This window comes from Sphaerodactylus townsendi, linkage group LG09, assembly GCF_021028975.2.
Source record: "Sphaerodactylus townsendi isolate TG3544 linkage group LG09, MPM_Stown_v2.3, whole genome shotgun sequence".
Classification (NCBI taxonomy): Eukaryota; Metazoa; Chordata; class Lepidosauria; order Squamata; family Sphaerodactylidae; genus Sphaerodactylus; species Sphaerodactylus townsendi.
In genome coordinates, this window is record NC_059433.1 from 75,369,768 (window position 1) to 75,393,344 (window position 23,577).

Sequence of the window (23,577 nt, forward strand, 5' to 3'; positions counted from 1 at the left end):
ATGCTTCCTTAATTGTACTGTACCGAATAAGAACATAAGAACATAAGAACAAGCCAGCTGGATCAGACCAGAGTCCATCTAGTCCAGCTCTCTGCTACTCGCAGTGGCCCACCAGGTGCCTTTGGGAGTTCACATGTAGGATGTGAAAGCAATGGCCTTCTGTGGCTGTTGCTCCCGAGCACCTGGACTGTTAAGGCATTTGCAATCTCAGATCAAAGAGGATCAAGATTGGTAGCCATAAATCGACTTCTCCTCCATAAATCTGTCCAAGCCCCTTTAAAGCTATCCAGGTTAGTGGCCATCACCACCTCCTGTGGCAGCATATTCCAAACACCAATCACACGTTGCGTGAAGAAGTGTTTCCTTTTATTAGTTCTAATTCTTCCCCCCAGCATTTTCAATGAATGCCCCCTGGTTCTAGTATTGTGAGAAAGAGAGAAAAATTTCTCTCTGTCAACATTTTCTACCCCATGCATAATTTTATAGACTTCAATCATATCCCCCCTCAGACGTCTCCTCTCCAAACTAAAGAGTCCCAAATGCTGCAGCCTTTCCTCATAAGGAAGGTGCTGCAGTCCCTCAATCATCCTCGTCGCCTTTCTGCACTTCTTTTTTTTCTATCTCTTCAATATCCTTTTTTTGAGGATGTGGCGACCAGTGAACTGAACACAGTTACTCCAAGCGCTTGGTCGCATGCACAGCTTTTAGGTATAAGGGCATGACAATCTTTGCAGTTTTATTCTCAATTCCTTTCCTAATTATCCCCAGCATAGAGTTTGCCTTTTTCACAGCTGCCATACATTGAGTTGACATTCCCATGGAACTATCAACTAAGACGCCCAAATCCCTTTCCTGGTCTGTGACTGATAGCACTGACCCCTGTAAGCGCAGGTATGTGAAGTTTGGATTTTTTTTGCCCCTATGTGCATCACTTTGCATTTTGCTACATTGAACTGCATTTGCCATTTCTTAGCCCACTCACCTAATTTATCAAGGTCCGCTTGGAGCTCCTCGCAATCCTTTGTGGTTCTCACCACCTCTACATAATTTGGTATCATCTGGCAAACTTGGCCACCACGCTACTCCACCCCTACTTCCAGGTCATTTTATGAATAGGTGTTGAAGAGCACTGGTCCCAATACGGATCCTTGGGGGACAATTCCTTACTCCCTACATCTCTCCATTGTGAGAACTTCCCATTTACACCCACTCTTTTGCTTCCTGTTTCTCAACCAGTTTTTAATCCATAGGAGGACTTCCCTCTTATTCCTTCATTGCTGAGTTTTCTCAATAGTCTCTGGTGAGGAACTTTGTCAAAAGCCTTTTGGAAATCCAAGTAGACAATGTCCACTGGTTCCCCCTTATCCACATGCCTGTTACATCCTCAAAGAAGCTCTAGTAAGTTTGTAAGACAGGATTTGCCTCTGCAAAAGCCATGCTGACTCTTTCTCAGCAGGTCTTGCTTTTCTACATGTTTTATAATTTTATCTTTAATGACAGATTCTACTAATTTACCAGGAACAGATGTCAAACTGACTGGCCTGTAATTTCCCGGGTCCCCCCTAGATCCTTTCTTAAAGATTGGTGTGACATTGGCCATCTTCCAGTCTTCAGGGATGGAGCCTGATTTCAAGGATAAGTTGCATATTAAAGTGAGAAGATCAGCAATTTCATGCTTGAGCTCTTTAAGAACTCTTGGGTGAATGCAATCTGGGCCAGGGGATTTGGTAACATTTAGTTTATCAATGGCTGCCAGAACTTCTTCCTTGTAGAATGTTTATCTACTTCACATGAGAGACAGGCTAGAATTCTGTCCTCTTCTCGTTATTTGTCATGTATGACAACATAAGCCATTCAACCCTTCAGTCACACTTGGTTTGTGTCATCAGGCTTCTCTTCATTCAACTCCCCTCTTCTCCCTCCTCTTATGGAGCAGAGAGGCCTTCAGAAGGAGACAGGAGGCATCACTTTGGAGTCTGCACGGATTACTCCTTTTGCAACTTCTTCCTACATCTCAGAAGGATGCTTGGCTTGCCACCTCTGGATATTTTGTGGAACTTCCCAATGTTCTGTGATTAGGCCTAGCCCTTACGGCAGCCATTTTGTTCTGGCATTCATTGCCTTTTCACTTTACGGCAGCCATTTTGTTCTCAGCATTCTAAACATGCCCACATCAGGCTGTGAATCCAAGTTGTACAACGTTTCTTCTTTCATCGCTTGACCTTAATGATGAAAAGTACCTTTCATTCAACATGGTGTGGCTCTTCCAAAGCAGCCATTTGCTCTCAGGATGTTATATCTTCACTCAATAATTACGACCTGGGTTCAGTGCTTATACTGTTATGCAGGGTGACTTCAATACAAACACACTAGGGACATATACATAAGCAAAAATGGAGGGAAAGTACTCTCTGCTCAGGGCCCTCTAAAACCTGGAACTGGCTCTGTTCTGGGCACACTCAGGGCGTTTTCCCACTCACCATGCGAACTCAAGTTCGACCTATGTTCAACCCAAGTGCTCCCCACATCTGCTGAGTTCGACATAGGTTTGTCCTGCTCTGCTCCATTCTGCCATTAAATTTTCGAATCCATCACGATGGTGAGGTGAACCGACAAAGCTTAGAGTTGAAGCTTCCAAGAGAGAAAACCAACGGAGTGGGAAGCGTTCGGTCCGGGATTAGCATTCGCCACGAAGTCAGCTGCCAGTCCACAGAGGTGAGTGTTTTGGGCATGCGCCAGAACGGAAGACTTCGCCGGAGGATAACAGTGCGTAACACTACAATCATCGCGCGGTATTGACGAAGCGGTAGATTGGACGCCCTTTCACCGTATGCAAACGGTAAAATGGCTTAGCGTAATTTTTTTTTTTTTTAAAAGGGACGCGACGTTAAGCATTCCCTGGCTTGAACGCAGCAGCCAATCAGATATGACGAGTGAATGATGAGTCGAGGTGATCCCGCCCTCTGAACTCGGCTCCGGCAGGACCACCTCGGCTGCTGTGGGTCGACACTATTCTACTCTCGAGTGGAAAAACGGCCTCAGGGAACAAGTCAGGTTTGTTGAGTTCATGTCACCCCACATGCTGTCCTTCATTTGCACATTGCAATGAAGAATCAGTAGCAGCGGGCCAGTAGTCTTCCTGGGCTGCTCAGCTATCACTACTGATTTTGTTAAGGAACCACCATTCAGCTTCCAAGAAATCCCAGCATTCCCTAGAGATCACTCTGGAAACCACTGTCCTAGAATATTTAACTTCGTTAACTGATTAGTTTATACATTTATATAAGCAGCCTGAATAGCTCAGCTTCATTTGAGCTTGTCAGAACTTGGAAACTTAAACAGGGTCATCCATGGGTAGTACTTGGGTAGTAGACCATCAAGGAAAACTGGATTGCTACATGAAGGAATGCTGTGGCAAACCATCTCTGCTTGTCTTGTGCCTGGATCTCCTCGTAAATTGGGTTGCCAAGGGTTGGTTGAGTTTTGATGGTGTGTTCATCTTTTTTTACGAGCAGCCCACTTTTCCTAATTTGGTTTGAACGTCTCAGGGCTTGGTAACTAAGCAAGATCAGCTATGGTGGGTACTTTGACGGGAGACTTCCAAGGTTGCTTTGTGGAGGAAGGAAATGACAAAATACCTGTTTTCTTCCTCTGTATTGTAATTGCAATGTAATTTTTGAAACATTTTATTCAGTTTTTAAATCATCATTTTAGAAGATTTTTAAATATTTTGTTTACAAATTTCTGTTTTTTAAAATGTGTATTATTGTTGCTATCTGAATCCCATTAAAGGTTTCCGTTCAGGTATACCTGTTGTCATCCCATGCCTAGTACACCTAGTAGAAGGGGGCACCATGAATCATTTGCAACTTGATAGTTCCTCCTTCTTGTACATTTAAGAGGTGAGGACTGATTAAACCTTAACCCCCCCTTTAGCACAGGTACCTTTGTGCACAGGGCAACCATTATGAATGATACATCTGGATTTACTTGGTTAGGTTTCCCCACAGCATATCAGAAAGCAGCTTTCATGGAAGGATCAAGTCACTGTTTGCCTGGATGTAGTGAGAAACTGGGCCACTTAAAAGCATGTGGTGCTGTTGACAACTGAACTGTTGCAATTACTGTGTACTCAAATATCTCAGTTCCAGAGAGGGACCCAATAACCTCTGAACGGTCCAGGACAATCCAGATACAGCAACTGAAGTGATGTTCTCCCAGCTGTATGGGGCCTGCTAAAGCATCTTCCTCCACTTCTGGGGAGGGGCTGATGGAAGACCCTTCAGTCTTAAGGGAAGTGCAAGGGAGATTATAAATTGAGGCGTTCATCCCACAGCTGTTTGCTTTGCACAGGGATTCTCCTCCTGCAAAGTGTCTCTAGTTGAGGCGATCCACCATTTTGCCCACCTCCATTTCCATTTGGGAGGTCGCCCACTGCTTTGTGTGTGTGCTGTCTTTGGTCTAGCTTTACTTCTCTGGGCCATGTACATTTCATGTACATTTCAAGGATTTCAAGGATCTATCACTCCAGCCATAGACCTTCAGCATTAATGGAGCAGCAGTGGCATAGGAGGTTAAGAGCTCGTGTATCTAATCTGGAGGAACCGGATTTGATTCTCCACTCTGCCGCCTGAGCTGTGGAGGCTTATCTGGGGAATTCAGATTAGCCTGTGCACTCCCACACATGCCAGCTGGGTGACCTTGGGCTAGTCACAGCTTTTCGGAGCTCTCTCAGCCCTCACAGGGTGTCTGTTGTGAGGGGGGAAGGGCAAGGAGATTGTAAACCCCTTTGAGTCTCCTGCAGGAGAGAAAGGGGGGATATAAATCCAAACTCTTCTTTTTCTTCTTCTAATGGTAGCCCGAAGAATGGAGAAACTGCTGTTGTGTGGACAGGGAAAAGCGGGGAAGAGCAAGATCTCCCCCCCTCCCAAAAAAAGCGTACTGCACAGGGATCTCCTTTGCTTTCCCTGGAAGATAGAGAAAAGGTCACACTTTAACAGGTTTTAGAAACTGTGGGGATTCTCTAATCTGAGAGTGTGGTGAGTTCTGAAGAGGGGAAAATGTGTGTGTAACTGAGAATCAAACCCACAGGGAATGCATGCCCAATGTGAAGGAGACCACAAGAGTGTAAATGGCCTGTTCCTCGCTTCCTAAAGGTGAGGTGGTTGGCGATTAGAGACAGGGCTTTTTAGCAGTGGCATCTTGCCTGAAATGCACTTGAGGCATGCCAGGTGCCTACCCAATACTCTTTCAGGACGAGAAATGCAGATCCAGCGCATGAAGCTGTGTAACTGAAAGCTTCTTCCAGCTACCCAAACCCTGATAATAGATACGAATCTCTTACGGAAGAGGCTGAGAAAATGTCTAAAGGGAACCCCCCTCCAGCTTGGAATTCTATGTTAATTTGTCCTGAGATAACCCTACTGGGATAACAATATTTCAAGACTTGAGCTCTCCACTCCACAAAACCATAGACTGAACCATAGACTGAACTAGAATGTTGTTAGTCTTTAAGGTGCCACAAGATTCCTGTTTATGTTAACATCCAAATGGGAATTATGTGAGCTTTGCTAAGACAATAGTGTCGGTCTGTTGCAGTTAAATAAACAGGTATCTCACAGCACCTTAAAGAGTAACAACATTTTATTCTTAACAAAAGGTTTTCATGGAATAGGGCCCTCTTTTTCAAAAACAATGGGCTGGAGCCAGTGGTTAAGAGCAGCTGGACTCTGATCTGGACAACTAAGTTAGATTCCCCGCTCTTCCACATGAGTGGCAGACTCTTTATCTGGTGAACTGGATTGGTTTCCCTGCTCCTCCACATGAAGCCTGCTGGGCCACAGTTCTCTCAGAACTCTCTCAGCCTCACCTGTGGGGAGAGAGAGGAGTTTGTAAGCTGCTTTGAGACTCCTTATAGTTGGCCCCTTCCGCACACACAAAATAATGCGTTTTCAAACCACTTTCACAACTGTTTGCAAGTGGATTTCGCTATTCAGCACAGCTTCAAAGAGCACTGAAAGCAGTTTGAAAGTGCATTATTCTGCATGTGCGGAATGAGCCAACGTTGAGAATAGTGGGGTATAAATCCAACATCTTCTTGAATCTAGGCAACCTTCAACCTCACCCAATTCCATGTACTGCATCCCACAGGCCTTTTGTCCCTTTTGTGGTCAAAGGAGATCCATCCTCCCTTTTTTACCAGTTGAAAATTTGGTTGACTCCAACCCACTGAGTAAGTTGCAAACCTTCAGGTGGGGCCAGGCATTCTCCCAGAATTACAACTGATCTCCAGACTATCAAGAACAGCTCCTAGCTTGCAGAAGCTGCTTTGCAGGGTGAATCTGCAAACTACCCTTTCCAGGTTTCTCCCACAACTCTCCCAAGAATTTCCCAAGCCACAGTTAACTGTGGGCTACACAGCTGTTTTATGTAAGAGCTGTTCCGCCTGCTGTTTGTTTGGCTTGTTTTCCTATCTCTTCTGTTCAGTGGCTGCCTGATCAGGATCCACCCCTGGCCACCGGAAAAGTGGTCTACCAAAGCTCATCCTGGCCTGAAATGTTGTTCTATTATGCTATGTTTTATTATTGTAAGCCGCCCTGAGCACTTTTGGGGAGGGCGGATTATAAATCTAAATGAATAAATTTGTTTAGAAGTTGCCCCAAGGCTCTGAGCGCATAAACAAAAACCCTGTCTGAAGGTCACCCTGCGAGAACCGACTGATCGGGTCTCTCCCCGGACTCCACGCTCCAGCCATAAAACAACAGCCCGGCACCCATCACTGGAAGCACCCCCGGTTTGCACAGGATTACTTCTTGAGGTGGCGCATTGTAGTCTGCTCTGTTTCGTTTTGCCCTTCGCTTTGGGGAGCCAAGTAAATGCACCGAGGCCGGGCAGCCGAGCGAGACCCCGGTGCCAGGGCAAAAGTTTCCATCGCCCGGGATTGCCTGAGCCTCCGCCTTCCCCACTTGACGCTGCTGGAGCGGCCATAAACAAAGCCACGTGGCCCCCGCCCGGAGTGAGGGGCGGAGCCAGCGCGGCTCTTCCGGCAACAAAGAACCAGCAGCGTCTCGCGGATAAATACAGCTGCACCCTGGGCGAAGGCAGAGACAGACAGCCATCCCAGGGGGAGGAGGAGGAAGCAGCCAGGGTGGGGAGCAATTAGGGTGACAGGATTAATAATAATAATTATTATTATTGCTGTTAGAATCAGACGGCTTTCGACAAAGCGAGCTGTCCTTGGGTCGTCTTTTGGAGAAAAGGGGATTGCAAGAGACACCACCACCCTTCCACTCCCCAGCTTGCATTTTTGGCCGGCCGCAATGCCTTTCCTCGGGCAGGACTGGCGATCTCCCGGGCAGAACTGGGTGAAGACGGCGGACGGGTGGACCCGGTTCCTGAACGCCAACGAGAGCAGCTTCCTCAGCGAGAGGAACAGGTAAAGGGGGGGGGGGTGTCATCGCCGCCCCCGGAGCATCAGCCGCGGTTGCAAAAAAAGCCCCACTTTTTCCGCTCCACCCCCCTTCCCAATGTGCGTCTCTGTTTGGACCAGGCTGCGACGCCTTTGTTTATGTTGTTGGGCTTGTGGCGTCATTGCGGGAAGGAGGATCAGCTGCCTGGGTTTAGCCTCTCCAAGATCCGGAGAGATCTGGGGGAGAGATCACTTTGCTACCCCCTGCAGTACGAACAGATGACGCCGCTGGCTCCAGATGTTGGTTTCCCACAGCTGGCTGCAGCTTCGCGGTTTAAGTGTTGGTCTGGAAATGTTCCCTGCCTATCCATCTAGCTAATATCCAGGGTTGGGGAGAGAAAGGATTCTCTCTGGCAGCTTCCGTGCTTTCTCTCAACCATAAATATGCAGAGGGGAAGAACGTGTTAAAATACCTGAAACTGCCCTACATTAACTCGAACCATTGGCCTATCAAGGTCGTTGTTGTCTACTCTAATGGCAGACGCTCTCACCAGGGTCTTCAGCAAAGGACTTTCCCATCATCTATGCTCTGATTTTCTGGACATGTCAGGGATTGAACCTGGGACCTTCTGTATGCCAAACTCTGCACTAAGCCCTGGCCCCAGTTTAGTACATTAAAGAAAGGCCAGCTCAAGGTTTATTTACATGTGTTCTTCAGGGCAGTTTGGAACGTTTGGTGATCAGGGCATATCAAGGATGGTCCAGATTCTTGAGTTTGAGAGCCAGCGCCTTCAGAGGGTACAATGGGACATGGTAGACAGTTCTGGCAGCCTGTGACTTGTACTGCCCCTGTAGCTGTTGGATCCACCCACCCTGCTTCCCTGAGTGCTTGATCTTTTTGGTCAGGTGCTAGAACAGATGGATCCAAAGCCAAAGGAGGAAAAGTCTTGAGTAATTCTCGCTTCTGGTGCCCATGAGTGTGTTGTCAAACTGTGTGGTTGCATAATAGTTTTGTGTGGCATAGCATGGCATTTGTGGTGGTGCAGGATGTCACATTCTGGGGCGCTGCTTGTGTTGCACAGGCAAATTTAAGTGTTGCGAAGGTGAATGCAAATACATGTGAATTAGGGTAATGAGCACCACCTCTTAATAAAACCATAGTAGATGTGGGTATCTGGCATTATGGTGTGTATTAGGCAAGGTATTTTATGTCTGTGTCTGTTGGTCTCCTGTGTGTCTGTTGCTGGCAGAACAGGCCCCCCAAAGCCTGAACTTCTCCCTATCAGTTGAGTGGCTGCCTGCTAGGGCTGCTTCAGCATCAGGAATGCAATGTTAGCAAGTTGTTGTCTTCTGTGTGTCAAAATATGCCCCTGTACTTTGCACCATTTTTAAAGTCAGTTAAAGTTGCCTTTTGCAGTTATGGTGAATCTGTTTTTTTCTGTGAGTTAAATCAGTGTGATCCCAAGGATGAAATAAATAAATCAGGAAAAGTTCTTTTAAAAAAAGGAACAGATGGCATCTCTGTAGTGTTTTCCATCAAGTTGGATTTCACTTCTTGGGCAACACAAAAGCATAAATGGGGGCAAAGGTGCCCTCTTTGGGAAGGCGGGGCTCCTGAACTGTCTCTGGGCATGTGAAGAAGCATTTCCCTTCTGAAAGGAAAGGCATACTCAGAAGCAGGTGGTCTTTTTAAAAATTTCTTTTGGGAAAGGGATTCTGTATATGTTCAGAGGCACTCTTGCCTCTGGTGCTGAATATTATGTTTCAAAGATCGGCACCGATAACACAATTGTAACTTGCTTCCACTATTTCTCTGTTTCTGACACCCATACGCTGCCCTCCTCTTCCAAGTTGTTGGCCAGGCTGGGCTCTTTCCTTCCCCTTTGCACTCCACTACTGTGGGTCTTCCCAGTTTGTGTTTCTACTGTCTCTTCCTGCTCCATTGCAGCATGAATGTGGGAAAGATGCTCTAGAAAGACCAGGAAATGTACTGTTGGTTGGCCGGAGTGAATCATTTAACTCTTCCTCCGAGGGTGAGGAAGTCATGATAATCCTTAGGAGCAAGTGAATTGGCATCGTACAGAATAGATGAGTGTCTTGGAATCGGAGGGGGTAGTGTTCAGACTGTAGATAAGATAGGGGGAAAAGCTGCTCCCCACAGGCCTTGGGAATTGTCCGATCAGATTACTGTGCCAACTATCTGTACATTCTGTGCAATCCCAAACAACGCAGAGTGTACACTTTGGCTCGTTTTAATGCCCTACCTAACGCTATGACTCTTGGCAGGTATAATAACACTCCATATGAGAACAGGTTATGTCAATGTAACATGGCCGTTGCTGAGACGGTTCAACATGTACTATTGGAATGTCCAATATACGAGTCGTTACGCTCCATGTACATCTGTCCATTGGTAGAGAGCTCAAACGCTGTCAGGTTACCATCTGTGATGAACTTTCTACTCAACGGGTCCTGTGATCTTGTATGTGAGAATGTTGCACGTTTTTTGAGGCACTATTTGGTCAGGCGCAATCATTGCCTACATAGCAGTAATGGTTAAATTAATTTATATGTGCGGTTTACAAGGCGTGGTTGTGAATGTTCAACATTGTTTTAATGTATTTAATGTTTTAATATATTTTAATATCTCAGTTAGTAGATAAATGCCCCTTTTCTACTAACTTGTAATTTATAATGCCAATAAAGGCTTTGGAATTGGATAAGATAGGGTATATCTGCTAGAAAAATAATTTTAAAAACCCTTATAAAAAGGAGCTTGGCACAATTTTTTGAAGGTCCTGTTTCTATTTTATCCAGTCTGATGTAGGAAAATAACAAGACCAATTTGTAGAATAATCTGTGAGCTTTTATTTGGTAGCACATGCCGTTTGCAGAAACAAGAGCACAATATCTCCATTAGTTGAGTTGTTTGAGAAAGAAAAACAACCTTTCTTCCTCTGAGAGTTGTCTGTTTAATTACAAGCAATCGATCCTGACAGGTTAAGTGGCTTCAGAGCGCATGGTAGTGGGGGTGTGGGGTTAAGCAAAAATGGGATGAGTCTGTTTTTAAACTCCAAGAGCTCTGCTGGTTTAGTATGTTTGGGTAATCTGCCCAGGTCTTGCAAGGCTGTTATGGTTGATTTTGCTTGGCAGGCAACGGAATTTTGGCCACTTAAGCCAAGATCTGTCTTCTGTCGTTATTATGGCAGCTTTTAATAATCAGAAGGTTTTTATTTAAGCAGTGGCCAATCTAGTGCCTCCATCTTGAACTGAAAGTTACAGGCCAAGATGTTTTTAGTCCATGTTGGGCCCACAAAGTGAGAGATCGCCTGGAACAATGATAGCTTAGGCTGAACCGGTGTCCTGTTTATTGACTTTCAAGCATTCAGTTTGGTTAACCACCAAGCAAAGATTTTTAGAGCAAAAGAGAAAAATAACCTTGAGACTGGTTAGATTCTTATGAAACTAGGTTAGTCTTGGTTTGACTGGGATAACCTGAAGACTTTGTCTGGGGTGCTAATTTCATTGAAGGTTTTTTCTAGAGAAGGTGGCTAATTCTTGGATTATCCAGTTTTACACGCATTATACTGCCCTATAATGAGTCAACCGCTGATCTGTCAAGGTCAGTATTTTGTAATCTAACTGGCAGTGGCTCTTCTTTTAACTGGAGAATCCAATGCAGTAAAAACCAGTTTATACTACAAATGGTTGTTACAGAGGACTGCAGACCTACTCCCATATGAAGATATCCTTCTGGACAGTTCCATTTTAATACTGTTGTGATTCAGGCTGTCCGTTCACATGAGCAAGGATGTCAGAGCTGAGCAAGAGAGGTATTTTCCCCGGGTCTGGGGAGCCCAGGCTGTGGAGTTTTTTTGTCAGAGATAATTAGTATTTTAACCTGGTCGCTGATCAGTAATCAATGCAGTAATTGCAGGATGTTTGTGACATGGCATGTTCCCCTTAGCACCTGCTAGTGACTAACCTACTGTGTTCAGAACCAATGAGTTTCCAGGCCGACCCAGTAGACAGCATTACAGTAGTCTAGCCTCAAGGTAAACCTAGCACGGGCCATCTTCTGATAAGCATTTTTAAAATTTTGGTAGCTGCATCCAACATTGAGGCCCCTTCCGCACATGCAGAATAATGCACTTTCAGTCCACTTTCACCATTGTTTGCAAGTGGATTTTGCTATTCCGCACAGTAAAATCCAGCTGCAGAGTGCATTGGATATCATCAACAGTGGGAAGCACTGTGCCCTTCAAGACCCCAGCCTTCCCAATTAGTTTGACCTTTGTCTTGTCGGGGTTAAGCTTCAGTTTGTTCCCCGTTAGCCAATTAACTGCAGCAGTCAGGCTCTGGTTCCAGACCTCTTCAGAATCACCTGGCAATTAGGTAAAATATGTCATCAGCTTATTGGCCATGGCCTACTCCAAAACACTTTGTAAGTTTAGAACAAGATCTACCTTAGATGTGTACTCCAGCACAGTGGACAGGGAGTACGCAATTGCCAGTGCAGTTCAAAATAATTGTTGCATGGGGTAGTATTAACTTTGCTGTTGTTTGGCAAGATAAGTCGTCCCAGACGCTGCCAAGTCTGCTTGCGTGTCCAAAGCCTTTCCCGTCACTGTGCATAGTTTACGCAGGACAAGTTTATCGTGGGCACGGATTCAAATAAGTATTTGTCCCCAGCGCCTCGATTGAGGCTGCTGATTTCTCCTTCCAGAAATTTTGTATCTGCCGGGAAGCGTTGAGGAATAACAAAAAGTCTTTTTGACTGCAGCTGTTGTATAGAACGATTGCCACCTTTGCAGCAGAGAGAGTTACCGGATGTCCTACTGAGAGATGGTAGTCTTAAGTTTCAGGTCCCGTGGCTTGAGGCAACAAAGGCCTGTCGAATCATCTGATCTGGTGACATTTCTGTGTCCTAGTAACATAGCCGGGTAAACACAGATACAGTTTCTGTTGGAGATATTGACTGAGATGGCGTTTGCCTTGGGGAAAACACAGGAAGATGGGGGGTTGGGGAAAGGGAAAATGGGTGGTGAATATGCATCCTTGGAAGAGAACAAGAGTTTGGATTTATACCCTGCTTTTTCTCCAGCTTTAAGAAGTCTCAAAGTGACTTAACAATCACCTTCCCGTCCCACAACAGAGGCCTTGTGAGGCAGGTGGGGCTGAGAGAGTCTTGAGAAAACTGTGACTGTCCCAGGGTCACCCAGCAGGCTTCATGTAGAGGAGCAGGGAAACCAACCCCAAGCCCTTTGGGGGAGGGCAGTCTAAAAATGTAATAAATAAATAAAACAACCCAGTTCACTAGATTAGAGTCTGCCGCTCATGTGGACGAGTGGGGAATCAAAACCCGGTTTAAATAATGGAAGTTTTGTTTAACAGCTCTTGGTTTCTGCATTTCCAGGTTCGTGCCAGGAGAAGGGCAAGATGAGAATCTAATAAATAAATGCCTAATAAACCAAACCCAAAATCGGGATATGTCAGAATTGTCTGGAAGAAATGGATTTTTTTCAATATGTTGTCAGAAATGAATGCCATGCCTGAATTGCTAGGTTTTCAGCCCACCTACATATGTGTGATTCCCCCCGCCCCTGAAAAAAACATTCACTTTTAGGCAGTGGAGTTGATGTAGATGGCTTGCAGCTACCTTGGGACAGTCCAGTGGGGCAAGAGATCAAAGGCCCTTTCCCCACTTACCCTTGTTGGAGGGTTGCTGCTCACAATTCCTGGCGCACGCCCCGGCTTCCCCACGACCCCGCGCTCTGCGCGGGGTCATCAAAAGGCACCATTTGAAAAGGCGCCAGGAATTACGCGCGCTGAGGGGGGGCGAGAGAGGCAGCGTCGGGGCGGCTGCATTTGCGCCGCCCCTGAAGTGGGGAGTGCAGCTGGACCCCACGCTACTTTAGGAGAGTAGCGCGGGGCTTAAGGTAAGTGGGGAAAGGGCCAAAGCTGAGGTTCAATTGACCAGCAGATGGGGCAGTCCAGCTGCCAGTTCTGGACGTGACAGAAAGTGATAATGTACTTCTGTGATGTTTGGGCAGGGACCAAGATTGCCGCTTACCCCGTAATGGCGGGGAATCTCTCAGTCATGCTCCCTGTGCCCAACCCTTGCTCAATGGAGTGTGGGAGGGATGAGGGGAAGCAGCATATGGAGGTCACTTACTGTTTTAGACCGTCATGACACTCTAGGAATTTTTTTTAAAAAAAATCTCTATGGTTTTACTAGGCTACTGTTTTATAATAATCAGACCCTTGGTTTGTCAAGCTTGGTCTTACTTACTCTGACTGACAGCAGTATCAGCTCTGCAGGGCTGGAGGTAGAGATCTTTCCCATCTTTCCCAGAGCTTCTCGGAGCTCTCTCAGCCACACCCACCTCACAGGGTGTTTGTTGTGAGGGGGGAAGGGCAAGGAGATTGTCAGCCCCTTTGAGTCTCCTACAGGAGAGAAAGGGGGGATATAAATCCAAACTCTTCTTCTTCTACTACTACTACTACTACTACTACTACTACTACTTCTACTACTACTTCTGCTACTACTTCTACTACTACTTCTACTACTTCTACTACTACTACTACTTCTACATCCTGAGTCTTTTAGGTTGAGATGCCAAGAATTGAACCCGGAACCTACTGCCAGATGTTCTACCACTAAGTTATGACTTTTCCCATAAGTTCGCTTTTTTACTTGCATGCTTTCTCCATTCTTTTCAGGGAGCAAATGTTCGAAGAAAGCCTTTCGTTTTTCTAGGGAGGCAGGTTATGAGGAATAAGTTGCCTTGTTCCATGCCTATTGGAATGTCTTGATTGCCGCAGTTACTAATACAAGATAATGAGTGCTGGGTGATTAATCTCTGCTATATTGCACAGGGTAAAAGGCCAAGGTTTTTTTTTCCCTATCGGATGGCTGCTTGCCAAGATGTTCCTCTTTTAATATTGGCCAATTAAGAATGAGATTTGTATATAAATGCCATGACCTGGCCAGTAGATTAAACAAAAGAGTCAGCTGTCTAAAGATGGCTCAAAACAAACAGGATCGTGTTACAGAAGAAAGCGGGAACCTGATATCTTTTTGCAACAGAGGATTTCATTGTCCTTGAGTTCATGACCAGGGTTATGCTGTCATAATAGAAGAAGAAGAATGAGTGCATGCATCTGATAACCTATAGATAATTGTAGTGCAGTTCAGTTAGTCTGACACAGTTGTCAGCTGTGTGTGTGTCCATTCTGAGGGTGGTTGTCCTTCTACTCATCCAGGACAGTCATGGCTGGTTATGTTATAATGTATGTTAAATCCTATCTGTCTTGTTCATTGATTAATTAAGAGTATTTTTCATAGTTCCCCTCCACTGAAGTTCACAGAACCAAAAAAAATCTCTTCCTTCTCAGCACCATTTTCTGAGCTCACTCTTGTCTGTTTATTTTAAGCATTTCTGTGTTGTTTTTTTAAACATTTGGAGGTAGAGTTAAATCTTCAAAGCATCAGTTATACCAGCTATGAGAATCACGGCAAGAAGCTCTGAGGCACTGAAACATCAATTCAGCACAGAACTCAGAGGGTGAGGGGGTGGAGACACACACCTAATGGTGGCCAGGAATCGTTTTGATGGGTTGAATGTGGACTAAAATAGTTGTAAAGTGGGAGGGATTCGTGTTTTGTGCGGAAAGGGCTTGTGTTTTTCCCACACTCCCATGGAAACTTGGCTCGATGACCTTTAACCAGTCATACCCTCAGAGGTGTAGCAAGAGGGAAAAGCCCCCGGTGCACTGGTGTGTCCTCTGCCCCCGTCCTGCCCTGGAACGCCATCACCCCACCCCAACAGGGCCGCGCGCCCGGTGTGTCGCACCCCCCCGTCCCCCTTGAAGCTACGCCTCTGCATACCCTCTCATCCTAATCTAATGCCAAGGTTGTTGTCAGGATAAAATGGAGGAGAGAAATACAATGTAAGCCAATTTGTGTCCCCATTGGGGAGAATGGCTGGATATAAATGTAGCAACTAAATTAAAAAGTCCTACTTCAGGAAGTCTTTCTGTTGAGGACCATATTTTTGTCTGATGTAGTTGTAAGTCATGTTTCCAAAGGAAACTTCTGAACTCCTACCCATCCAAATTGTTTCTAAACTTTGGAGTCCCCAATGACTTGGCTTTGATACCTAGATGAAACTGATGGATTAGGAATTTTCCATGGAGGTATAGATTTCTTAGTGGCTGTTGACCACAGTGACTAAATGGGTGCTGGGTTGGATGGGGTCAATAACCAAGGGAGGCTTTGGTGGTGGTCCCTTCCACACATGCAGAATAATGCACTTTCAAAACTGTTTGCAAGTGGGTTTTGCTATTCCACACAGCTGCAGAGTGGATTGAAAGTACATTAGTCTGCATGTGCAGAAGGGGACTTTGACCTGCATGTAGTTCTTTTAAGGGTATCTGGCTACAATGTGAAATCAGAATGCTGAACTAGATGAACTGTTGACCTGTCAGCATGGCTGTTCTGATGTCCTACGTCCCATTTGTCTTTTTAAATTCTGATCTCTGTACAGGGTACTGTGCATCTGTAGAGTGACTTGGTGTTGTTGCGTCCTCGTGCATTATCAATATGCACTTGCACACTAATAAAACAGTGCAACAAAAATGTGATGCACCTGCATATACAGTCCTATTAAAGAGCGATTTGGTGGTGTTTGTTGTGTGGTTTTACGGATGTACAGGGACATATGAGCCCAGTGCTAAAACACCAGACAAAAGGAATCTGGATGAAAACATGCTCCAACTCCCTCTAAGATTGGGGTGTTTTGTTTTTTTTGCAGTGTTTTATCCACCTGATTCCTTTTTGGAAATTCCTGCTTAAGCCTGCCTTAAGGAGAGCAAAACAGCACAGATGAAGCTCTTCTATATGCGATGCAAAGTTATTGGAGATGTATGGTTTCAATAGGGTTGCAAACTCCTTGTTGGTTAATCCCTTGACATTTAGGGGCAGGATTTGGGAAGGAGGACATCAGCAGGGTTTAATGCCATAGAGACCCTCCAGAGCAGCCATTTTCTCAAAGGGATCTGATCTCTGTAGTCAGTAGTAATTCTGTGAGATCTCCAGGCCATACTTGGGAGGTTGGCAACCCTAGGTCTCATACTGTAGGTGAAGGTTGCATTGTTTGAATTATCTCTGTGAGACAGTAGGGGACACTTCTTGCATTTAGAAAATGAGTGCAGTCATGAGATGGTTATGCTAAGAATGTCCTCCCTGACATACAAGTTCTACATGAATTCCCCCCCCCCCCCAGGGTAACATTCAAACGTGACATCCCGTGCTCCCAGGCTGTCTTAAAGGGCGCAGTCCTTGGAACATCATGCCACATGATACCTGCATGTCTGACATGGCTCTTAGTCCTGTACTGCTCATCTCCTGTTGGAGTTGTTCCAACCCTGCTCCCAATGCTGTGTGATTTATAGATCTTCCCAAATGTGAATAGCCATTCACAGAGGCATGAATCCTGAGTGGATCCCTGCCCAAAGGCACCTGCCTAGACCTGACACAAGCAGGAAGGTATGACATCAGAGCAGGAGGAGGAAGTTAAAGCGAGGTCACGAAGGGTCATGTGGTTCGTTGTGCAATTTTCCTCTAATGATGGGTGTGAATTCCATAATCAGCACATGGATTGCCAAACATGCTGCTTTTTTTTGTCGGGAGACTCCACAAAATTGTGGCATTTTGAACCAAGGATTGCCCCTTTCAGGACAGACGTTTCCTGCTTTTGAAAGGTGTCTGCAGGACAGGAAATACCAAGAGGTGGGACTCGTTTTAAACTTCGGGATCAGTTCAATGTCTCTTTTCTCTCGTCCTGGCCCAAATGAACTGTAATAAGTGCTGTCAAATCACAAGCCATTTATGGCAACCCCTCATGAGCAGAGGTGGTTTGCCAATGCCTTCCTTTGTGTAGTAACCCTGGTCTTCCTTGGTGGTCTTCCATCTGGATACCTGCTTAGTTTACAAACTATGACAAGCAGGGGTCTGCAACCTGTGGTTCTCCAAATTTTTGTGGACTACAAATCCTATCAGCCCCTGCCAGCATGTTCAATTGGCCATGCTGGCAGGGGCTGATGGGAATGATTGTCCATGAACGTCTGGAGAGCTGCAGGTTGCAGACCCCTGAGCTTGGCTATTGAGGATGCAACAGATGGATTACGCAGGAGATTAAAAGCCTGTGGCTCGGGGGAAGATTGTATTCTCTGTATGTAGACAGTCCTGGACATAACACATTCAATTTCCAATTAAAGGGTCTCATGGAACAGGGTTGTGAGAAAGAGCTTTCTGTGGCTGTGACCGTTAGAGAGTTGCTAGCATTGTAGGCGTTACTAAGCTAGATGCAGTGGTTGGGAAAAAATGAAAACAATGGTTTTCTTAGAGGAGGTTCTGTGACTTACTGGTAGAGCACATGATTTATATGCACAAAGTTCCAGGTTCAGTGCATCTGTTAAAGAATCACAATATGTATTGGAAATGGATTTTCCCTTCCTGAAAACCTAGACAGCTTTTGCCAGTCAAACGATATTAAGCTGTTCTCTGTCTCAGGTGAAGATGTTAGTACAGTCAGTTAAGGTGCAGCAGCTGAGAAAATTGTACGCTTCCATTTTGGAATATGAGAATTAGCATTCATTTCTACCTGCTGCCTTTCTCAAAATCATTATTTTGTGCATTATAGAACATGGCACTTTGATGCAAGAGCTCGTATAGTTCATTTGCCAGCTATTATCAAACTTTCAAAAGGATGAGGGAAGCAGAGCTAGGTAGGCCCTAGTGGGTGTGTGTTTCACGCACCTGCCATTCTAAAATAAAATCACTTACTTGGTGGGCATTTGTGGGTGCAGATTTAACTGAGAGGCAGTTAGCCTTTGAGGCAACATCAGGAGAAGGACTTGGCCTCTGTTTCTTGTTTCTTGGACCTATAGAGCATCTGATTAGCCACTGGGTGAAAGGACATGCTGGACAAGATGGCTTGATCCAGTGGGCCTTTCCTTATGGTCTTTTCACCTCATGCGAAGGAAACAGCTATAAAACAGAACATAATTCTATTCCAAGTATATTACTGTTAGATACCTCTGGGGTGGGCTTGGGGTTTCCTATGACCAAGTGGAAGCTGGAGTTCTCCCAGAATTATATAGAGACCAGTTTTGCTAGAGCAGTGGTGGCGAACCTTTGGCACTCCAGATGTTATGGACTACAATTTCCATCAGCCCCTGCCAGCATAGCCAATTGGCCATGCTGGCAGGGGCTGATGGGAATTGTAGCCCATAACATCTGGAGTGTCAACAGTTCGCCACCACGGTGCTAGAGGAAAAGACAGCTTTGGAGGACAGATTCTGCAGTCACATCCCTGCTGAGTTGCCTCCACTCCTGAGACTGCCCTCTCCTCGGATATCACTGCCAAATCTCCAGGACTTGCCCAAACTTCAGCTGGCAACCCTAAGTGGTCTTAAAGAAGGTACAGGTTCTTAGGGATCACCTCGCCCTGAATATGGCTGCACTACCCCTGAATTAAAGGGAGGAAGTTCCATTTTCAAACAAGGCAAAAGAAATTAAGAATATTTTCCCTTTTCTGATGTCCTCCACAGTTACTGCAGAAAAGGAGACCATGAGAAGGAGAACATTTTCAACAGCATCAACTGTGACGTCGCTGTAAAGAAGAGAAAGAAAGACCATCTGAACAACAAGACAAAGATTCAGTGTAAGATATTGGTTGGGGATGTATTTTTTTATTAAAAAGTTGCTCGGAATAACAATAAACATCAGTCATTGGAGAGAGAAAACGTCCACTTCTCACACAATGAAGTGACCTCTGCTGTTCTTCCAGAAGTCTCTGGAGAGATTTTGCGCCCATGTTTTGACCTTTAGCCAGGGAACTTGGATCTGTTTCAATGTGGAGTCTTATGCTTGGGATATTTATCCTTGCTCCATGCCTTCATGTTTTGTTTTTGTAGTTCAGTTGTGTGTGTGGTTTTTTTTTTTGGTCGTTCACATTTGGCAGGAGGAGAGCAATTTTTTTCCGATGGTACATTCAAGTGAACTGATTCCAGCTTCTTTCTTTCTCCTTCCCCTCCTTCCATGTACACATCCCTGCATTTGACATTTGTACATCCATTTTGTTTCTTGAAACACATCTGCTAAATACTCAAGATGGCGAATGTCTGAAAAGAAGGGTTGAAAGCATAGCATTTTTGAAAACTCATTAAAATTAATCCCTCTGATGGTTTGGTTGTAATTTGCCAGTGGCAGCTCAAATGGGAAAATATAGTTAAGGGAGAAAGGGTTGTGCAGTTGCATCGCTTCTGGCAAAAACCCAGAAGTAACACAGGCGGATTCTGCATGGGCCAAAAACAGCGGTGTGAAAATGGTGTAAAAGGGTTTGCGCTATTTCACACCGCTATTTTTGGCCCATGCGGAATCTACCACAGGGTAGCTCTAGGAATCACCTCTTAAAAGTGTTTTCTCCCACTGCTGCTTAGACCAGTGGCCGGCAGACAGCAGGATGTGGGTGTGCAAAGTAATGGCAAGCCTAAGTCTTTCTCATATTCCTGCATGTGTGAACTGGGCCTAAAATGAAACACTCAAATACGGTATCTTTCCCTTTAATTGAATTAACAACACCTGGCTCCATTATTCCTCTGATTCACACATAGATAAATCCATACTTTTTTTTTACATAAGATGTTCAAATAATACATTGTGACAAACCATCCAACTGACAGACCACAGTATGTGGCTAGAATGAATTTCTTTGTATGGTTTTGAACTTTTTTCTGTTTAGCATTGTGACACTGGAGAATGGGTGGTGGTTTGGATCAGCTTCAGATTTGTCTTTTCAACAGATTTAATAAAATCAATGGCTAGCATTTCCAGCAATTTCTTACTGATTTGAAACAGGGAACAGAAAGGACTGAAACATGCAAACCTTTAAAATAGTAATTGAAGTGCTAATAATATGTGCTGTCTTTCTAGAGGTTTATAAAAGCCTGTAAAATCATTGGGCATGTACAAAAAAATTGAGGGAATATTTCAGCAATTCTACCCAAAGCATTGTTATTCCAGTGCAAAGCAAAAGGGATGAATTGTGTTCCATTTTCTGTGTTTCGTTTTCTGTTTCTCTGCAATCCAGGGGAAAAAATTGAAAAGCCAGGTACAAAGGAATACATTGGAGTGGGATCAGAATGTGTAGTTTTAAAGGAATTGTGCTTTTCATTTGAACAGATTTTCATCAAGAAAAATGGATTTACGTACACAAGGGAAGCACCAAAGAAGTAAGTATAATAGTTTCAATTGTGCCAGAACTATTCTACCCAGTGGTGCAGTGGTTAAGAGCAGGTGCATTCTAATCTGGAGGAACCGGGTTTGATTTCCCGCTCTGCCACTTGAGCTGTGGAGGCTTATCTGGGAAACTCAGATTAGCCTGTGCACTCCCACACATGCCAGCTGGGTGACCTTGGGCTAGTCACAGCTCTTCGGAGCTCTCTCAGTCCCACTTACCTCACAGGGTGTTTGTTGTGAGGGGGGAAGGGCAAGGAGATTCTAAGCCCCTTTGAGTCTCCTACAGGAGAGAAAGGGGGGATATAAATCCGAACTCTTCTTGTTCTTCTTAAATGAATTATGTCTTTAGGTTTTATGGAGATTGTACCACTTTTACCTGTAGTTGGGCCATAGTATTTCTGAACTTCCAATGAAAAAACAGTCTGTGGAAATCTAGCCTTTTGGAGGATAGTGTCCGAGCTTAATCTTCTCTCTGATGTCTTCTTTCAGCAGAGGGGGTTTTTTGATGTAAGGGTTAAATTCACAATGATGACTCCCCCCTTTTGTTCTGATGTAGTATAGCATAAAAAGGGTTGTACCTTGTGGTTTGAATGTGCAGCTTGACTGTGTTACTTTGGAGCCCATTTCTGATGAGGCAAACCGTTTCTTTGAATGTTGTCTAACATTACTGGGGGGGGGATGTTGGGGGGGGGATGTTGTTCAGAATCTTCAGCACAAGTCCTTCACAAGTATTTTTCCCTCCCTCTATTCTCAGCGTCACGGTTATTGCACCCTCGGAGAAGCTTTCAACAGACTCGATTTTTCCAATGCTATTCTGGATTCCAGGCGATTCAACTATGTCGTTCGGGTAAGAGGAAGAGAATGTTCAGCTCCACCAAAGCATTTAAAGCTAGGTGCAGTCTTCAGAAAATGCAGGCAGGACAGGAAAACGTGCTGAACTTGCAAAAGCCATTAAGCAGTTTATTCCAAAGTAACCCAATTGCAGCTACATCCTGCAGCAAGCAATTTGAGAAGTGCCCTTGTTTCTTCCCCATTGCTGGGGTGAGGGGGTGCGGTGCTCCCTGCAATCGGGAAACCCCAGTGGTGGGATCCAAAAATTTTAATAACAGGTTCCCATGGTGGTGGGATTCAAACTGTGGCATAGCGCCAATGGGCACGACGGGGGCGTGGCCGGGCATTCCGGGGGTGGGGCATTCCTGGGCGGGGCTGTGTCAAGGACGCAGCCGCTGCGCCGGTCCTTGGGCGGGAAACGAATGCACGCAGGGGCAGGCTGCCATGCACACCGGTGCACCTCCTGCTTCAAGTTCTTCGCCCTACTGCTGAGAGGAGGGGCGTAACTAAGGCAAAAATCACGTGGCAAAATCACCAATTAGTAACCCCCTCTCGGCACACACAAATAATTAGTAACCTACTCTCGGGAACCTGTGAGAACCTGCTGGCTCCCACCTCTGGGAAACCCCCTAAAAAATTTTTTGTCACGGCAACTTCCTCCAGGTGGAAGTGAGTGATGGGGCTGCAGGTTTTTCTGTGTGGTGGTCGCGGCTATTCATCTTCTCTGGGTCTGCTCCAGAAGCAGCAGATGGCGGCATTAACGGCTCAGAGCGTCAGACAACATTATTATTTCAATCCATAAAATCAAATCAAATCCTTTCTACTATAATTAAAACGCTACCTTATAATATTATAGTTTAACTAAGCACTGGCATAATAGATTAAAAGTGTCCTCATGCTTCGAAGAGAGCAAGGGCACCCCTAGAGGGACTCTGCTACCAATCGACTTACCCCAGCTACCTTCCCCTAGAGCAGTGGTTCTCAACCTTCCTAATGCCGCGACCCTTTAATACAGTTCCTCACATTGTGGTGACCCCCAACCGTAAAATTGGTATTTATAAAATATAAAAAGACCATTTTCTGATGGTCTTAGGCGACCCCTGTGAAAGGGTTGTTCAACCTCCAAAGGGGTCATGACCCCCAGGTTGAGAACCACTGTCCTAGAGCTTACAACTTATATCCTGCTCATCAATAGGAAAAAAGAGGGGGGGGAGAGATTTATTGGGGGAAGTGATGTTGCCTGTAGTATGGCTGCAGTCTGAGTGACTCTCTGGTGCAAAAGATTTGAGTGAGACTGTTCTGCGTAGTTGGAGGAATTAGTGAAAATGAAGCTAGTTGTACCTGTAGTTGAAGGTCAACAGGTATATTTGTATATAATCCTGTTTGCAGAGTAACGAGCAGAATGTGGCTTTGTGTGCCACTTTATGATAAGAACGGTTATCTAGCTAAAGACCAGCCTTTTTACTTCAGAAATCATAAACAGAAGAGAGCTTTATTTAAACTGAGAGAGAAATAGACTATATACATAAACAAAGTATCACTTATATACAGTGGAACCTCGGTTTTCGTTGGTAATCCGTCCGAAAAGAATCGATGAAAACCGAAACCGATGAAAACCGAGGCAAACTTTTCCATGGGAATCAATGTAAATCCAATTAATTCATTCTAGGCACTCAAAAACATACCAAAAACACATTTTTTGGTGAATAAACATAGTGTTTAAGGCTGAAAACAGTAACAAACAATAACACTAGGATCAGCTTCAGAGCCAGTGGACAAATGTTGCACCAGATAGCTGTCCAAAGAGGTCTGTTTCTGATGCCTTAAAGATTTGTCTGAAATGGGGCAAGACATTGTCATTAAACAAGTTGAAGACACGGCCTGCAACCGCTTTGTCCGGGTGATTTTTCTCCACAAACCCCTGCACCTTACTGCAAATCAATGAAAACCGAGGCAAATCAATGAAAAACGAGACAAATTTTTCACTGAAAAAATCGATGAAAACCAAAACTGATGAAAACCGAAGGCAATG

At 45.0% G+C, this 23,577-nt stretch overlaps 1 protein-coding gene across 1 annotated transcript in view; it reads left to right on the forward strand.

Moving 5' to 3' along the window:
* Positions 1-7,095: 7,095 nt before the first annotated feature.
* The window catches only part of FBXO32 (F-box protein 32), a 35,543-nt gene continuing 19,061 nt past the window's right edge, over positions 7,096-23,577 (forward strand). Inside the window, exons 1-4 of the mRNA XM_048508001.1 lie at positions 7,096-7,435; positions 19,025-19,137; positions 20,658-20,707; positions 21,469-21,561. Coding sequence (XP_048363958.1) covers positions 7,320-7,435; positions 19,025-19,137; positions 20,658-20,707; positions 21,469-21,561 — 372 coding nt within the window. The 5' untranslated portion in view covers positions 7,096-7,319. The remainder of the gene's footprint in view (positions 7,436-19,024; positions 19,138-20,657; positions 20,708-21,468; positions 21,562-23,577) is intronic.